This window comes from Vulpes lagopus, chromosome 11 (genome assembly GCF_018345385.1).
Source record: "Vulpes lagopus strain Blue_001 chromosome 11, ASM1834538v1, whole genome shotgun sequence".
Taxonomy (NCBI): domain Eukaryota; kingdom Metazoa; phylum Chordata; class Mammalia; order Carnivora; family Canidae; genus Vulpes; species Vulpes lagopus.
In genome coordinates this window covers 21302802-21319393 of record NC_054834.1, presented here as the reverse complement: position 1 = coordinate 21319393, position 16592 = coordinate 21302802, and the positions used below count along the sequence as shown (strand labels likewise).

The following is a 16592-nucleotide window of genomic DNA, read 5'->3' as shown; positions in this document are numbered from 1 at the left end:
ACACCAGAGAGACCTTTCTTCATCTCTCTTGTAGACAAGGAGACATTCTGCTGACCTTTTAAAGAAGATTTCCTCCTCAGAAAATCCTCATTTGAAGTCCAGAACCAATAAATGGCTGTCATTGTAATATGTACCAGAAAGACCCCCCAATACTAACGGAGCGCTCCAACAAAGCCCCTACCCAGTAATAGACCTATGGATAGACCTGAGATAGTGTTCCCTTCATTTTCTTCTCAGTACCTTGGCCTAAAACTAGAAAGCCTAGAGCATTCCATCCACATCCCTGAGTCAAAAAAAGATGATTTTTTTAAAGATGATATTGTTTAAAGAGTATCAAAGTGTAAAGTAAAAGATATATGTAAAATATATATTTCTGATACACTGCATATAAAGGAGCTCCTATATATCAATAAGATAAAATGAGATAATTTAGAGCAATGAAGAAAATGAATTTTCAAGAGTAAGTATAATTAATAGACAAACAAAATACATTAAAACTTATTAGTAAGAAAAAAATGAAATTGTAGAAGCATAAGATCATTTCATAAATCAGGTTGGCAAATAAGAAAATAATCATTAATGCTCAATATTAGTGAAGGTCTGCATAGTCAGAGTCTTTCAATACTGTGCAACTTTATGAATTGGAAAGTTTGTCTGGAAGTCAAACAAGGATTTGGATAAATGTCTCAGAATTTTTCAAGTTTGGCACTGCTGACATTTTGTACTGCATAAAACTTTGGTGTAGGAAGCTGGCCTGTGGACTATAAACTGTTTGGTGATGTCCCTGGCCTCTAGCCACTAGATGTCAATAAAACCACCCCTCCCTCCAGTCGTGAGAACCAAAAAACATCTCCAGACATTGCCAAAAATCCCCTGGGGAGCAAAGTCATCTCTACTAAGTACCACTGATTGGTATATATTTAGATGGAAGTATATCCTCCATATGTTATTGAGTGAAAAAGGCTTGTTATAAAGCTGTGTCAGTAGCAAAAGACCATTTTACTAGACTGTGTATCTCATAGCTCTGTGTTTATAACAAACATCTTTAAACACTATGTTAAACTATCTCCTGTCTAAAAAAGACATATTTATATAAGTTCAATAAGAGTCCTATTTTAAGAATGTTTTTCTCAGTACGTGGGAAGATGAGTGAAATAGGTGATGGGGATTAAAGAGTAAACATCATGATAAGCACTGAGTAATATGTATAATTGTTGAATCACTGTACTGTACACATGAAACTAATACAACACTGTATGTTAATTCTACTGAAATTAAAATTTTAAAAATGCAATATATCAAAAAAGAATGTTTTTCATGTGAGAAAAGCTAGTGGCAAGTACCTTGAAAATAGAAACAAAAGTAGTGCCCATTTTAAAAAGATTAGATTGAAGATATCATGTTTGCTTTATTTTTAAAATTTCTTTAAAGATTTTATTTATTCATGAGAGACACAGGCCAAGAGAAAAGCAGGCTCCTTGAGGGGAGCCTGATGCAGGACTTGATCCCAGGACCCCAGGATCACGGCCTGAGCCAAAGGCAGATGCTCAACTGCTGAGCCACCCAGGCACCCCTCATGTTTGCTTTGAAACATGAAATACAAACACATATTCTGTGGCAAATCAAAGAGATAATTTATTGCCGTAAATAGAAACACTAATTATGTTTTGTGAACTTTTAGCATAAAAAAGCAAACTTCTTAAATATAGTGTTCATCTAGTATGGCAATATGAATATCTTGGAGCTTCCTAACCTATGTTTAATAAATAAATTATCTATAATGGCAAATAAACACCTTCCTTACGTGTTTGCAAAGACATAGCATATCATATTATATTTCATCAGCTATCATCATAGCCATTCAAATTAGTTAGTGTGTTCTTAGTTTTGTTTTTTTTCTCATATTAGGGTTTGCATAGGTCCTGAAAATGTTCTTCTTTAGATGTCTTTCTAGGTTTAACATTACAAAGCAAAGAAACCTACCTCTCTGGGACATAAATCTTTTTAATGGTTCAAGGATAATTTTTATAAGTATTAGCTTTACTTGATGATACCTTTTTGTGAAGTCTCTATGATTAAGAATAATGGAGGCTAATAAAATATCCAATGGTCTAGGAAGAAGGAAAAAGTCAGGCTTTTAAAACAGGTCTATGTCTAACATAGACATAGTTAAGAGTAAAATGCTCTTGTAGAATCTCAGGGAACGGTGATTTGGTTTATAAACCTGACACAGGACTCTAATAATTTTAAAAGTTTTCAAAACATTTTTAACTAACATTTTACAACTAAAAGTATTGTGCTATTGAAAGATTTCAGAGTGTTGCTGGCATTTGATTAAATGCTACTGCAGATAACTCATTTTTATTTCAATACATTCTGAACATTAATTTCAATAAATATTTTTATACTGTCATTTTTCTAACTATTATTTATAGCCAGGATATATTTACATTTTCCTGCTGGTGAAAGGCTAATAAAATTTGTCTTTAGAAGATTTGAGTTCTTACTTAACTGTAGAGACTATATAAGTCATTTTCACACTATACATTTGTATTACAAATCATACAAAAGTTTTTATTTCTTTTTAAAAAATGCGTACTGGGCAGCTCGAGTGGCTCAGTGGTTTAGCGCCGCCTTCAGCCCAGTGCGTGATCCTGAAGACCCGGGATCGAGTCCCACATTGGGCTCCCCGCATGGAGCCTGCTTCTCCCTCTGCCTGTGTCTCTGCCTCTCTCTCTGCATCTCTCTGTGTCTCTTGTGAATAAATAAATAAAATCTTAAGATAAATAAAAAATAAAAAATGCTTACAGAATAGTACTTAGTATACATTTTTAAGATTATCAGATATGTAAAAATAAAACTAGAGAAATGCCTATATATTAATCTATACACATACATACTTTGTAGATCTTAGAAAAATCTTCAGTATTAAATACTTACAGTGTAGTAGTTAAGAGCTTCAACTCCAATTTCTAAGTTAAGAATTTCAGTTCTCTCACTGTAAGTGTCTTGGATAACTTAACTTCCATCTAAGTTTATATTATTTATTCATTTATTAATAACTTTAAATTGAGTTGCTATTGTGTGCAAAGCTCTATATTATAACCTGCTAGATATGCAGCAATATAAATGATATGTTTTTACCTTTGGTTAGTTTTCAGTGTAGAGACATTTATGTAAATATAATGGTTTAATAAATATATATTCAAAATAACATATGTAATGAAAATAGGAATATAGATATCTGCCTGAAGAAATATGTGATGTCCATAAGGTTTTGAACTTGGTTGAAGCTTTAAGAATGTATTAAATAAAGTTTTTTTCAGTAAGAACTCATATTTGGTTCTGAGGCCATAAAAACACATAACACGCACACTACCTACCCTTCCAGAGGTAAAACTTCTATCATCAACATATTTCCTTTCAAATTCAAGTTGAATCAATACAGAAGATTTGTATCACATATATGTATATATATGATAAATATTTGTGTGATTATATATATATATCTATATACACACATTTCAGATTTCAGTACTTTGGTGGAGATAGGGGGAAAGAAAAAAAAAAGAAGTAAGAATAGTATTTGATGGTAAAATGGCAAAATCCTAGAGCGCAGTTTTTCAAAGTTTGGCTCAAAGTGTGCAACAGAAGAACCTAGAATGCTTTTTAAAAACTCATAATCTATCTACCAATTCAGAATCTTTAGAAATCTGATTTATTTGATATTTCAGCTTATTCCAAAGTGTGAGAAATATTAGTTCAAAGGAAAAATATATATGTATAAAATAATTATAAATTATTAAGTCCCAAATACACAATATCTATAAATTTTCTAAAATTTAAAAACTGCAGTAAATTACAATAATGAGCTAACCATTTTGTTGACCTATTAACTTGATGCTTAGAAATAGAAAAGTTGATATACAATTAAGGATAGAGAAGTCTAGTCTGTTTCATCGCAATACCAGAAAGAATAAAAATCTAGTTTTTAATTTTAGAATTTTCAAGTAATTGGTTTGAGTGGAAAAACCAATATCCTTGATGTTTTAATGACCATAGTTGGCCTCAATTCTAATTTGTATTATGAGCTAAAACACTGACCTCAGCTGACTTTAAGACAAAATCCTCCCCCAGACTAAGCTAAAGGGAAAGGGAAACAAAGAAATTTATGTGTTTTCCTTTACCCTTATTCATTTAAAATATCATGATCTGGAAAATGAACATAAATAAAGATGGCTCTTTAGCATATATTAATTCTCATGAGATTCGCCATTAATAACAATCAAATTTGCATATATTACAAGGGAATCCATATGCTATTATTGTTTTGTTGCCAGTTTATTTGAGCTCAGGGTATTTCCAGGGCTTGATAATCAGCTGGGTCTAAACAGTGCCTGACTAACTTCCAGGCCATCAATTCCTCAGACATTAAACTTCAGGAAATGTCCTATGCCTCATTCATTATTGCATAAGTATTTGCAAATCTAGTATCTTCCAAGCTTTTCTTTTTGCAGCCATTAAACCGCAGTTGGGATGTTATGAAAAAAGAGTAATTATGAAGTTTTAGTTAGAATCAACTTGCAGTTCTCTTTTTTTTCCATATTTTTATTACCATGTGGAAAAATAATATTTGAAATATTCTAACAAAATATAATTACATTTTGTTATCTCTCTTCTTCCATTAGTGACATTGATTTCTATCTTCTAGAATTTTTGAAGAGTTTTCAGAAGCATGTGATGTTTCAGTTGTCCTCAACCATAGAAAAAAATACAAGTGATTTTTGAAAACAAACATAAAGGTTTCAAATTACAGTATAACACATTGTCCGTCTCTATGAATGGCTCAAGCAAACTATAATAAGCATTAGTGCTATTTGTTCATTGTGTGCCATGTTGGGCATCTAGGTAGAGGGATACAGCTCTTTGAGGTCAGTAGTGTAATCCAAGCTGCCAGCACACTCAGCAAACCACACACCTGAGAGCCTCCACAGTCATAAAATAGGGCTTTTTCCACATTATCCACTGCAAGTAGGTGTGTATCTTCATTACTGCCCCATAAAAGTGATACGTAACTACTAAAAGCATACCACTACATTCTATCTTTAAATAAATGTCAAGAATTTTAGTGAGTTATCTGATTCATGGACATTTCCATTTCAATATATAGCTTTGGCTCTGTATGACAGAAATGTGTATTATGAACTGTGTATATGTGTATATATTTATTTTTACAGGTGAAGGTGATACCACACCTACAATAGTCAATTTAGACCGTAAGTGATCTTTTACTTTTTTATTTATTTAATATTTTATGTATTTAGTTATGAGAGACAGAGAGAGAGGCAGAGACACAGGCAGAGAGAAAAAAACAGAGTCCATGCAGGGAGCCCAATATGGGACTCAATCCTGGGACTCCGGGGTCATGCCCTGGGCGGAAGGCAGACGCTTAACCACTGAACCACCCCAGGTGACCCAGTAATCTTTTAAAATATATAGTTTATTTGACTCTCTATGTGTCAGAGATGATGTCATCATTTTCTTTATGGAAAAATATCACTCTATTAACTTCTATCATAAAAATAATCTATTTGTTTTTTATTGATTTTTTTCTATGTGCATGTGTAAAAGTGGCTACAAAGGTAACTACATACTTAATATCGATATTCAATTCTCAGAACATATAAGTTATATTTAATTTTGGAAAGAGCATTTATCTTGCTTGTGATTTTGGGCAAAATATATGTAATGGGTGTTCACCATTCTTTAAATTAAACCAGGATGCTAAAGTTTAAAAGACTAAAACCTGCTCTAACCTGTTCTATCTTTAAGGCTCTTCAAATGCTCTGCTAGGTGAAAATGATATAAACTAAGAGGTTCAGTTAATCCTCAATTTAACAAAATCTTCTTGGAGCAGCTTGTTTTTGATTTTCACATACTTCTTGGGCTGAAGGAAGATACTCAAGTGTTTTGACTTAAGAAACCACCTGCTGTGTCCCAGGTTGAGGAAGCAAATGGAAATTTTAGACCATACATAAAGAGTAGAAAGGATAAGGCAAGGGATATGGAGAGGGGTCAGGAAAAAGTTGACTCCAAAGAACTTGGTATTGTGTCATTTGGGTACACTGATTTGGACATAATAAATATGTCACTTGGATACAATTTCAATATAGTGTTGGTAACCTGTTTCCAAATGACTCTACATTTTGAAATGGGTTTCTGAACCATAAAAATTCTGAGCCTGTTTCTGAATCATAAAAATTCAGAAGTAATAAAAAACCAAATAGAATTTTTTATTGAGGCTATTGATTTCCATTGGCATGTAGAAATAACTACTATAAATAACACTTTTTCGTTTTATATTGAGGTTTGTGAGGGAAATTCAATTAATGTTAGACTTGAAGAGCCTGTACTTAGTGCTTGGTGAGCAAAATCATTGTCACTATGGCAATACCTTGAGTTGATTCATTTTCTGTGTTACTTGTTTACCTAGGTGAGTACAGCAAACATTTTAGGCCTGATGTGACACTCTAGTCATAACACCTTCCTTCTTTCCTCCCATATATTCTTCTGACAAAATTATAGTAGTAGTTACATTTGTTTAATTACCATTGCTTTTAAGAAAACTGAGAGGCACTGATTATTTCAGAATGTTTTGTCAAAATGTTATCTTTGGTCCTCTTTTTAGATCCTGTAATATCTTGTGCCAAAACAAAACAATTACGAGTTGTAAATGGAATTCCAACGCGGACTAATGTAGGATGGATGGTTAGTTTGAAATACAGGTAATTATTAATAGACACAAATCAGATGTATTTGGACTACTTGCAAAAATCATATTCCCAACAGGATGTTTGTGCCATCCACACAAGCAGGCACTCATTTGAGCAGGATACAAGAGGAGACTGACCTTATTCTGCTTGTTAACAGCCCTGGATTTTACAATTTGTGCCTCCACAGAGAGTTCCTTTTAAATGTTCACGGAGGTCCCATATGTGTTGGCTCCATCTCTGATTACAAGTGATGCTTCGGTAGTGATTAAGAAAGCACTACTACATAGACAACCTGCTTATACCTTGACATCACTGTAACAGTTTTAAGAAGTTAGAACGTCCTAGAGTAAAGGAAGAAAGTGCATCCTTGCTACAATTAAATCACAGTGACATTAAAGTCGAATAAAGACACTTGAAACTCAAGTTCTTTTATGAATAAGCCAATTCTTAGCAAGCATGGAGTTTGTATCCTTTACTATAAATATAGATAAGACTTTAAATACCATGTAGAGGACAGCCTAAAGTTCTTTTAGTATATCCTTGCAAGGAGTAACCCATCAAATTTTACAAGTATTTATGTCAATAATTATAGTGTAGCTGTCCTGGGTGTGTAGTACTGAAAGAGACTTGTGAGACTCACCAGAATTTAGAGCCAATTATGAAATATAAAGGTTTAATGAAGGCTCCAAGGGGGATGAGTGTTTCATTTGCTTTATAGAAAATGTTCTAGGAATCCACATATCTGAATGAATTAGTGATTCTTTGCAAATCTCCTAAGTCCAGGAAAAAAAAGGGGGGCATATACTTCCTAATTTATTATTACTCATGGGAGATTATATAAGAATACTCCTTTGGGAGTCTACACCCTTGGAGCAGCAGGTGAAACTCTTTTTGCATCAGATTAGAGTACTATAAACTTTTAGATAAACATATTTTCTTTTAAGTCCAAGTCCTCAGTAAAAACAGCTGTTTAGTTATTCTTCCAAAACACATACTGAGAGGAATAGAAATTAAAACTCGATATATACTCTCATCCTCCTCTGTGGTACAGGCCATAAATAATTGTGGTCTTAGTCTGGGAACCTTCTTCTTTTACCCTCTGAAGCACTGAACATCTATACTCTTTGGAACTGTAAATTGTGAAAAGTTGTGCTTTTTCTATTTCTCCACCAAAAAAATAATGCATTTACAGATTTAGGATATCATCAAATAAATGCACTAGTATTTTTCACTCTCTATAAATATTTTATAATTTCCTAGATGATATGTCTTACAAAATTGTTTTCTTTTATAAGTGAAATATTAGATTGCTTATTTTAAGCTAAACAGATTTACTGAAACTCAACAATGTCCTAAGTTAATGTATCAAAAATAAGTAATGGTGATGAAAGAAAGGAATAGTGTACCGATCTATATTGCTACCACCAGATACTTTTCAGGGTCTTAGGTAAAAACTCAAATTTGCGTTTTTGTAATCAGACATTGAATTTAAAATAAGTCTACATTGTTTTTGTTGTTCTTTTGCATTTTTTTTTGTTTATTCTAAATATCCTATTTTTGTAGTACATACTTGCTCTCCCAAGGATAGATACGCACACAGGTGAATGTGTGTGTGTTGGCAATGCATGTTGGCGTGTAGTGACAGGGCTCCTTAAACAAAAATAAAGTTGATTTCCTAAAATTGTAATCACATTATGAAAAATGCTAATGCTACAATCCTCAAATATCATCTTTCCAGTCAAAGGATTATTCATTTTATTCTAGTTAATTTTTAAATTTTCCTCTCAAATGCATTTATTTTTAACAAATGGAGACATAGGTTTAGCATTAATTGGCAGGCACCCTTTCTGCACAGATGTTACTTGTTTCTCTTTCCTCTCTCTCATAGAAATAAACATATCTGTGGAGGATCATTGATAAAGGAAAGTTGGATTCTTACCGCAAGACAATGTTTCCCCTCTCGGTAAAGTGTTTCTGAAGCCAATATTTGTTTTGAGCACTTAAAAATATGTTGAACCTCCATTTAGCTTTTAGACTTAGAATATGTATTCACTTAACAGATTCACCAGCACGGCATGAACAAATTAATTTCTTTCTTTAGATTTAACTCACAAAATTCACTTTGACTTAATTGACATCTGTGACTAGATACTACTTCTGTTCACTTCTTTCCACAATTGACATTATTCTCATTTGGGGGGAAATTTTGCTAGAATTATGTAAATAATTTTTTTTCCTCAACCTCTTCCTTGCAATACTGCATTTCTAGATAGAAATTCTTTTCTGAATTATCAACAAATTTCTCTCAAGTCTCACTTCTCCTTTCTTATGTAGATACAGCTTCCAAATCATCCGGGGAATAGTTTTTAATGAGAATTAGCCTAAGGAAAAGTTAAGGAGGCAGCATTTGTAAGCTTACTTCCAGATTCTCATCAAAGTCACTTGGATTTTGTTAGAATAAATTTTCAATCATCATTGATAAGCCAAACATATACAAAGTGAAGATAAGAAGGAAAATCTACAGAAAATTATAATTCATGTAATGTGCTTTACCTGAGAATTTTTCTCATGTGATTTACTCTTAAACATAATCAAAAGGTTGTTTTTTGTTTTAAATAACTGTTTAGAATTTGAGCAGTTTAAAGGCTCTTTCTGCTTATGTGTACTTGTAGCATTCCAGATCTCTCATAACAAATATGTTGCCCTTTATTATATTTTGATGCAAATTTTAAATTTAGTTATTTATCTGCTCTTATAAGCTAAAATAATAATATGGGTGAACAATATCACCCAATTTAAAATTATATTTTACATTTAAATTTTTAATTTAGAAACAGAGACTTGAAAGATTATGAAGCTTGGCTTGGGATTCATGACGTCCACGGAAAAGGAGATGAGAAACGCAAACAGGTTCTGAATGTTTCCCAGCTGGTATATGGGCCTGAAGGATCAGATCTGGTATTACTGAAGCTTGCTAGGTTAGTTGCTTAAGAAGGCTTTATATTTTTAACCTACAATGGAATTAGTGAAGCTTTTTCTTTATATATGTGGCTATTCTTTCTCTTTTTATATAAATTTATTATAAAAGCATGTCACATGTCATATGTGTGTGTATTACATAGAGACAGAGTCATCTTCAAAATTTTCAAAACTTAATAAATTAAGTTTGACCAATAGTTTGATCAGCCTGCTCCAAAACCAAAACTTAGTAAATAATCATCTGGTAACTTTAATAGGTAAAATAATGCATAAAAAAGCAGTGACCATTTAGCAAGTAATATTAACAAGTAAGTGACTCATTTCTCTGCTATCTACTCCTACTTCTACTACAAACATATAATAGACATTCCCTTTTTCTTTTTTGAGAAACAAGACTGCTTATTCTCAATATCATATTAAAGATTAACACTAAATTTAAATTTATTTTATTTTTTTTTAAATTTAAATTTATTAATTCTGTGTTGAATTCAATCAAGGGTATTTACCATTGCATTTTCTATTTTCAGGCCTGCTATCCTGGATGATTTTGTTAGTACAATCGATTTACCTAATTATGGATGCACCATTCCTGAAAAAACCACTTGCAGTGTTTATGGCTGGGGTTATACTGGATGTAAGCTATTTTTAAAAAGATAAGACAACATCATACTTATTTTATTTAAAACAATTCTATTTGTTTCTCATTTTTCTCACCTTACCCTATGTTCATTAACTGTACATTTTTACCCCATTCTAGCGATCAACTTTGATGGTCTATTACGAGTAGCACATCTCTATATTATGGGGAATGAGAAATGCAGCCAATACCATCAAGGGAAGGTGACGCTGAATGAGTCTGAAATCTGTGCTGGAGCTGAAAATATTGTATCAGGACCATGTGAGGTAAAAAGGGCATTTTAAAAAATAAGAAGTATATAGTAAATATCATAGATACTTATGTTTCTTTTTTGTTTGTTTGGTCCATTTTTCTCAAATAAAAATCATTGTCTACCAACTTGTTCTAAGAGAGAGAAATTGGGGAAAGATAATCCCCTTCATTACTCTTGTGCACTTATTCTAACTAAATAGTAAGAAAAACCATGTTTCATTATCAGCAAGCTATGATGAGATTTGTCTCTCAAAACAGCAATAACCTAATACAGCCAGAACTCTAATGGAAAGCTGTTCAAATTAAAAGTCTCCAATATGTAGTTTGATACAATAGCTTGCATTTTTCTAATGTTTTCTAAAGTTATCCGATCTCCCCAAGTTCTCCCTAAATGAACTCTATGCCTGATTTTAAACTTTTAAATGTGTTTTTGGTTAAGCCAGCGTGTGTATGCTTGTGTGTGTATGTGTGTGTGGGAGGTGGGGGGTTAAACAAATTATATTTTAAAAAACCAAAAGGTCAAAGTTGGTGACTTTAAGAGCTTGAACATTTTCATTTGTTAGGCAACTGTTCTTTCAACTTGACAGTGTTCCTATCCCTATTGTACATAGACAAGCTGTTAAACCATTCTTTTATGTGTAATATTTTCTTTACTTTTTAAATTTTATCAATTTTTAATCAATTTTTATACACATTTTGTTATTTTTAAATTATTTCTGAAGTTGAGAACATTTTTTTACACTTTTGTTAAAATTTTAATTCCAGTGTGGTTAACATACAGTGTTAGTCTATCGTATACAATATAGTGATTCAAAAATTCTATACATCATTACTCAGTGCTCATCATGATAAGTGTACTTTTAATCCCCATCACCTATGTCATCCATCCTCCCCAACCCCACTCTGGTAAGCATCAGTGTGTTCTTTATTGTTAAGATTTGTTTTTTTGTTTTTTTTTTTTTTCTTTGTTTTGTATCTTAAATTCCCCATATAAATGATTTCAAAAATCATATGGTACTTGTCTTTCTCTGACTCGCTTATTTCACTTGGCATTATACACTCTAGATTCATCCATGTTCCTGCAAATGGCAAGATTTCATTCTTTTTTATGGCCAAGTAATATCCCAGTGTGTGTGTGTGTGTCTTCTTTATCCATTCATCTCTTCCATTAAGGGCCCCTCGAGCTGCTTCCATAATTTGGCTATTGTAAATAATATTGCAATAAACATAGGGGTGCACGTATCCATCCCATTGAATCATTGTTTTCATACTTCTTGGGTAAATACCCAGTAGTGGAATTACTGGATCATACAGTAGTTATATTTTTTAATTTTTTGAGGAATCTCCACGCTGTCTTCCACGGTAGTTGTACCAGTTTACATTCCCACCAATAGTGCAAGAGAATGCCTTGTTTTTCCACATAGTGGCCAATGCTTGTTGCTTCTAGTGGTTTTTTTTTTTAATTTTTTTATTATTATTATTTATTTATGATAGTCATACAGAGAGAGAGAGAGAGAGAGAGGCAGAGACACAGGCAGAGGGAGAAGCAGGCTCCATGCACCGGGAGCCCGACGTGGGATTCGATCCCGGGTCTCCAGGATCGCGCCCTGGGCCAAAGGCAGGCGCCAAACCGCTGCGCCACCCAGGGATCCCTTTTTTTTTTTTTTTAATTAACTTTTATTGGTGTTCAATTTACCAACATACAGAAAAACACCCAGTGCTCATCCCGTCAAGTGTCCGCCTCAGTGCCCGTCACCCATTCCCCTCCAACACCCGCCCTCCTCCCCTCCCACCACCCCTAGTCGTTTCCCCGAGTTAGGAGTCTTTATGTTCTGTCTCCCTTCCTGATATTTCCCAACATTTCTTTTCCATTCCTTTATATTCCCTTTCACTATTATTCATATTCCCCAAATGAATGAGAACATACACTGTTTGTCCTTCTCCGATTGACTTATTTCACTCAGCATAATACCCTCCAGTTCCATCCACGTTGAAGCAAATGGTGGGTATTTGTCGTTTCTAATTGCTGAGTAATATTCCATTGTATACATAAACCACATCTTCTTTATCCATTCATCTTTCGATGGACACCGAAGCTCCTTCCACAGTTTGGCTATTGTGGCCATTGCTGATAGAAACATCGGGGTGCAGGTGTCCCGACGTTTCATTGCATCTGACTCTTTGGGGTAAATCCCCAACAGTGCAATTGCTGGGTCGTAGGGCAGGTCTATTTTTAACTCTTTGAGGAACCTCCACACAGTTTTCCAGAGTGGCTGCACCAGTTCACACTCCCACCAACAGTGTAAGAGGGTTCCCTTTTCTCCGCATCCTCTCCAACATTTGTGGTTTCTTGCCTTGTTAATTTTCCCCATTCTCACTGGTGTGAGGTGGTATCTCATTGTGGTTTTGATTTGTATTTCCCTGATGGCAAGTGATGCAGAGCATTTTCTCATGTGCTTGTTGGCCATGTCTATGTCTTCCTCTGTGAGATTTCTCTTCATGTCTTTTGCCCATTTCATGATTGGATTGTTTGTTTCTTTGGTGTTGAGTTTAATAAGTTCTTTATAGATTTTGGAAACTAGCCCTTTATCTGATATGTCATTTGCAAATATCTTCTCCCATTCTGTAGGTTGTCTTTTAGTTTTGTTGACTGTATCCTTTGCTGTGCAAAAGCTTCTTATCTTGATGAAGTCCCAATAGTTCATTTTTGCTTTTGTTTCTTTTGCCTTTGTGGATGTATCTTGCAAGAAGTTACTGTGGCCAAGTTCAAAAAGGGTGTTGCCTGTGTTCTCCTGTAGGATTTTGATGGAATCTTGTCTCACATTTAGATCTCTCATCCATTTTGAGTTTATCTTTGTGTATGGTGCAAGAGGGTGGTCCAGTTTCATTCTTCTGCATGTGGATGTCCAATTTTCCCAGCACCATTTATTGAAGAGACTGTCTTTCTTCCAATGGATAGTCTTTCCTCCTTTATCGAATATTAGATGACCGTACATTTCTTCTAGTGGTTTTGATTTTAGCCCTTCTGATAGGTATGAGGTGATATCTCATTGTAGTTTTGATTTGCATTCCCCTGATTATGAGTGATGTTGAACCTCTTGTCACGTGTCTGTTCAAAATGTTTGTTCATGTCTTCTGCTCATTTTTCAATTGGATCATTCATTTTTTGAGTGTTGACCTATATAAGTTTTATATATTTTGGATGCTAACTCTTCATCAGATACGTCATTTGCAAATATCTTCTTCCATTCATTGGGTAGCCTTTTTTAGTTTGTTGACTATTTCTTTCACTGTGCAGGTTTTTATTTTGATGCTTGATGTAGTCCCAGTAATTTATTTTTGCTTTTGTTTCCTTTGCCTCAAAGGACATATCTAGAAAAATATTGTTATGACTGATATCAAAGAAATTACTGCCAGTGCTTTTAGTGATTTCAAGTCTCACATTATGTTCTTAATCCATTTTGAATTTGTGTGAATTATTTGTATGTATGGTGTAAGAAAGTGGTCCAGTTTCATTCTTTGCATATTGCTGTCCAGTTTTCCCAACACCATTTGTTGAAGAGATGGTCTTTTTCCCATTGCATCTTCTTCCTCCTTCGTTGAAGATTAATTGACTATATATAATTGTTGGTTTATTTCTGGATTTTCTATTCTGTTCCATTGATCTATGTGTCTATTTTTTGCCAGTACCATACAGTTTGGTTATGACAGCTTTGTAATATATCTTGAAATCTAGCATTGTGATACCTCCAGTTTTGTTCTTTTAATTTTTCATTTGCTTCGGCTCTTCAGGGACTTTTATGGTTCCATACAAATTTTAGAGGTTTTATTTTCTTTTTTCTAGTTATGTATAAAATGCTATTGGTATTTTGATAGGAATTGCATTATATTTATATATTCCTCTATAGCATGGACATTTTAACAATATTTGTTCTCTCAGGCCACGAACATGGAATATCTTTTCATTTCTTTGTGTCATCTTCAATTTCTTTCATCATTGTTTTATAGTTTTCAGAACACAGGTCTTTCACCACCTTGGTTAAGTCTATTCCTAGGCCTTTTATTATCTTTGGTGCAATTGTAAATGGGATTGTTTTCTTATTTCTCTTTCTGATACTTTATTATTAGTATTATTATTATATTTATTATTAGTATATGGAAATACAATAGATTTTTATGCATTGGTTTTGTATACTGTGACCTCACTGAATTCATTTGTCAGTTCTAGTAGTTTTTTTGGTGGAGTCTTTAGGGTTTCCTGTTTAGAGTATCATGTCATCTGCAAATAGTGAAAGTTTGACTTCTTCCTCACTGATTTGAATACCTTTGATTTCTTTTTTGTATCTGATTGCTATGGCGAGGACTTCTAGTACTATGTTACATAAAAATGGTGAGAGTGAATTTCCCTTTCTTGTTCCTGACTATATAAGAAGAGCTCTCAGTTTTTTCCCACTGAAGATTATATTAGCTATGGGTTTTTCATAGATGGCCTTTATAATGTTGAGGTGTGTTCCCTCCAAACCCACTTTCTTGAAGGTTTTTGTCATGAATGGATGTCATATTTGTCAAAAGCTTTTTCTATATCTATTGAAACAATCATATGGTTTTTATCCATTCTGTTATTCATGTGATATATCATGTTGATTGATGTGCAAATATAGAACCAATCTTATACCCCAGGAGTGAATCTCACTTGGTCATGATGAATGATTTTTTAAATGTATTGTTGAATTTGGTTTACTAATATTTTGTTGAGGATTTCTGCATCTATGTTCATCAGGGATATTTATTGGCCTGTAGTTCTCTTTTTCTCTAGTGTCTTTTTCTGGTTTTGATATCAAGGTAATGTTAGCTAGCATCATAGAATTAATTTGGAAGCTTTTCTTCCTCTTCTATTTTGGGATTCTTTGCAAATAGGTATTAACTCTTCCTTAAATGTTTGGTAGAAGTCCCCTGTGAAGCCTTCTGCTCCACAACTTTTGTTTGTTGGGAGGTTTTTTTTTTCTGATTTAATTTCATTGGTGGTAATTGGTTTGCTTAAATTTTCTATTTCTTCCTGATTCAGTTTTGAGAAGTTATATGTTTCTAGGAATTTATTCATTTCTTCTAGGTTGCCCAATTTGTTGGCATGTAATTTTTCATAACATTCTCTTATAATTGTTTGTATTTCTGTAGTGTCAATTTTTATCTCTCTTTTTCATATCTGATTTTATTTGAGTCCTCTCGCTGTCTCTATGATGAATCTGGCTAAAGGTTAATAAATTTTGTTGATCTTTTTAGGGGGTCCCCGGGTGGCTCAGTTAGTTAAGTGTCTGCTTTGGCTCAGGTCATGATCTTGGGGTCCTGGGATTGGGTCCCGCATTGGGTTCCCTGCTTAGTGGGAAGTCTGCTTCTCCCTCTTCCTCTCCCCCTCCTTCTTGCTTATACTCTGCCCTTTCTAGTGCTCTCTCTCTCTCTCAAATAAATAAAATCTTAAAAAAAAAAAAAAATTGCTGATCTTTTCAAAGAGCCAGCTTCTGTTTTCATTGAACTGTTCTGTTGATTTTTTTTCTTTCTGTTTTATTTCTACTCTAATCTGTATTATTCCCTTCCTTTTGCAGGGTTTGAGTTTTGTTTGCTCTTTTTCTAGGTCCTTTCAGTGTGAGGTTAGGTTGTTTTTTCTTGCTTTGTGAGGTAGACCTGTGTTGCTATAAATTTCCATTTTACAACAGCTTTTGCTATGTCCCAAAGATTTTAGACCATGTGTTTTTATTTTCACTTGTCTCCATGTATTTTTGGTTTCCTCTTTGATTTCTTGGTTAACTCATTCACTCTTTAGTAGTGTGTTATTTAACCTACATATATTTGTCGTCTTTCCAATATTTTCTTGTGGTTGATTTCTAGTTTCATGGTGATGCAGTTGGAAAAGATGCACGGTATACCTCTGATCTTTTTCAATTTGTTAAGCCTTG

General features: G+C 33.6%; 1 protein-coding gene across 5 annotated transcripts in view; it reads left to right on the top strand.

Annotated features, from left to right (window-relative positions):
* HGF (hepatocyte growth factor) overlaps positions 1–16592 on the top strand; it is an 81662-nt gene that overhangs the window by 58255 nt on the left and 6815 nt on the right. For 4 of the 5 annotated variants that reach the window (XM_041722876.1, XM_041722875.1, XM_041722878.1 and 1 more), the window contains 6 exons: positions 5238–5276; positions 6689–6785; positions 8662–8736; positions 9605–9751; positions 10280–10386; positions 10510–10655. In XM_041722876.1, the coding sequence (XP_041578810.1) occupies positions 5238–5276; positions 6689–6785; positions 8662–8736; positions 9605–9751; positions 10280–10386; positions 10510–10655 (611 nt within the window). The remainder of the gene's footprint in view (positions 1–5237; positions 5277–6688; positions 6786–8661; positions 8737–9604; positions 9752–10279; positions 10387–10509; positions 10656–16592) is intronic. The other variant, XM_041722877.1, reaches the window with a different exon arrangement.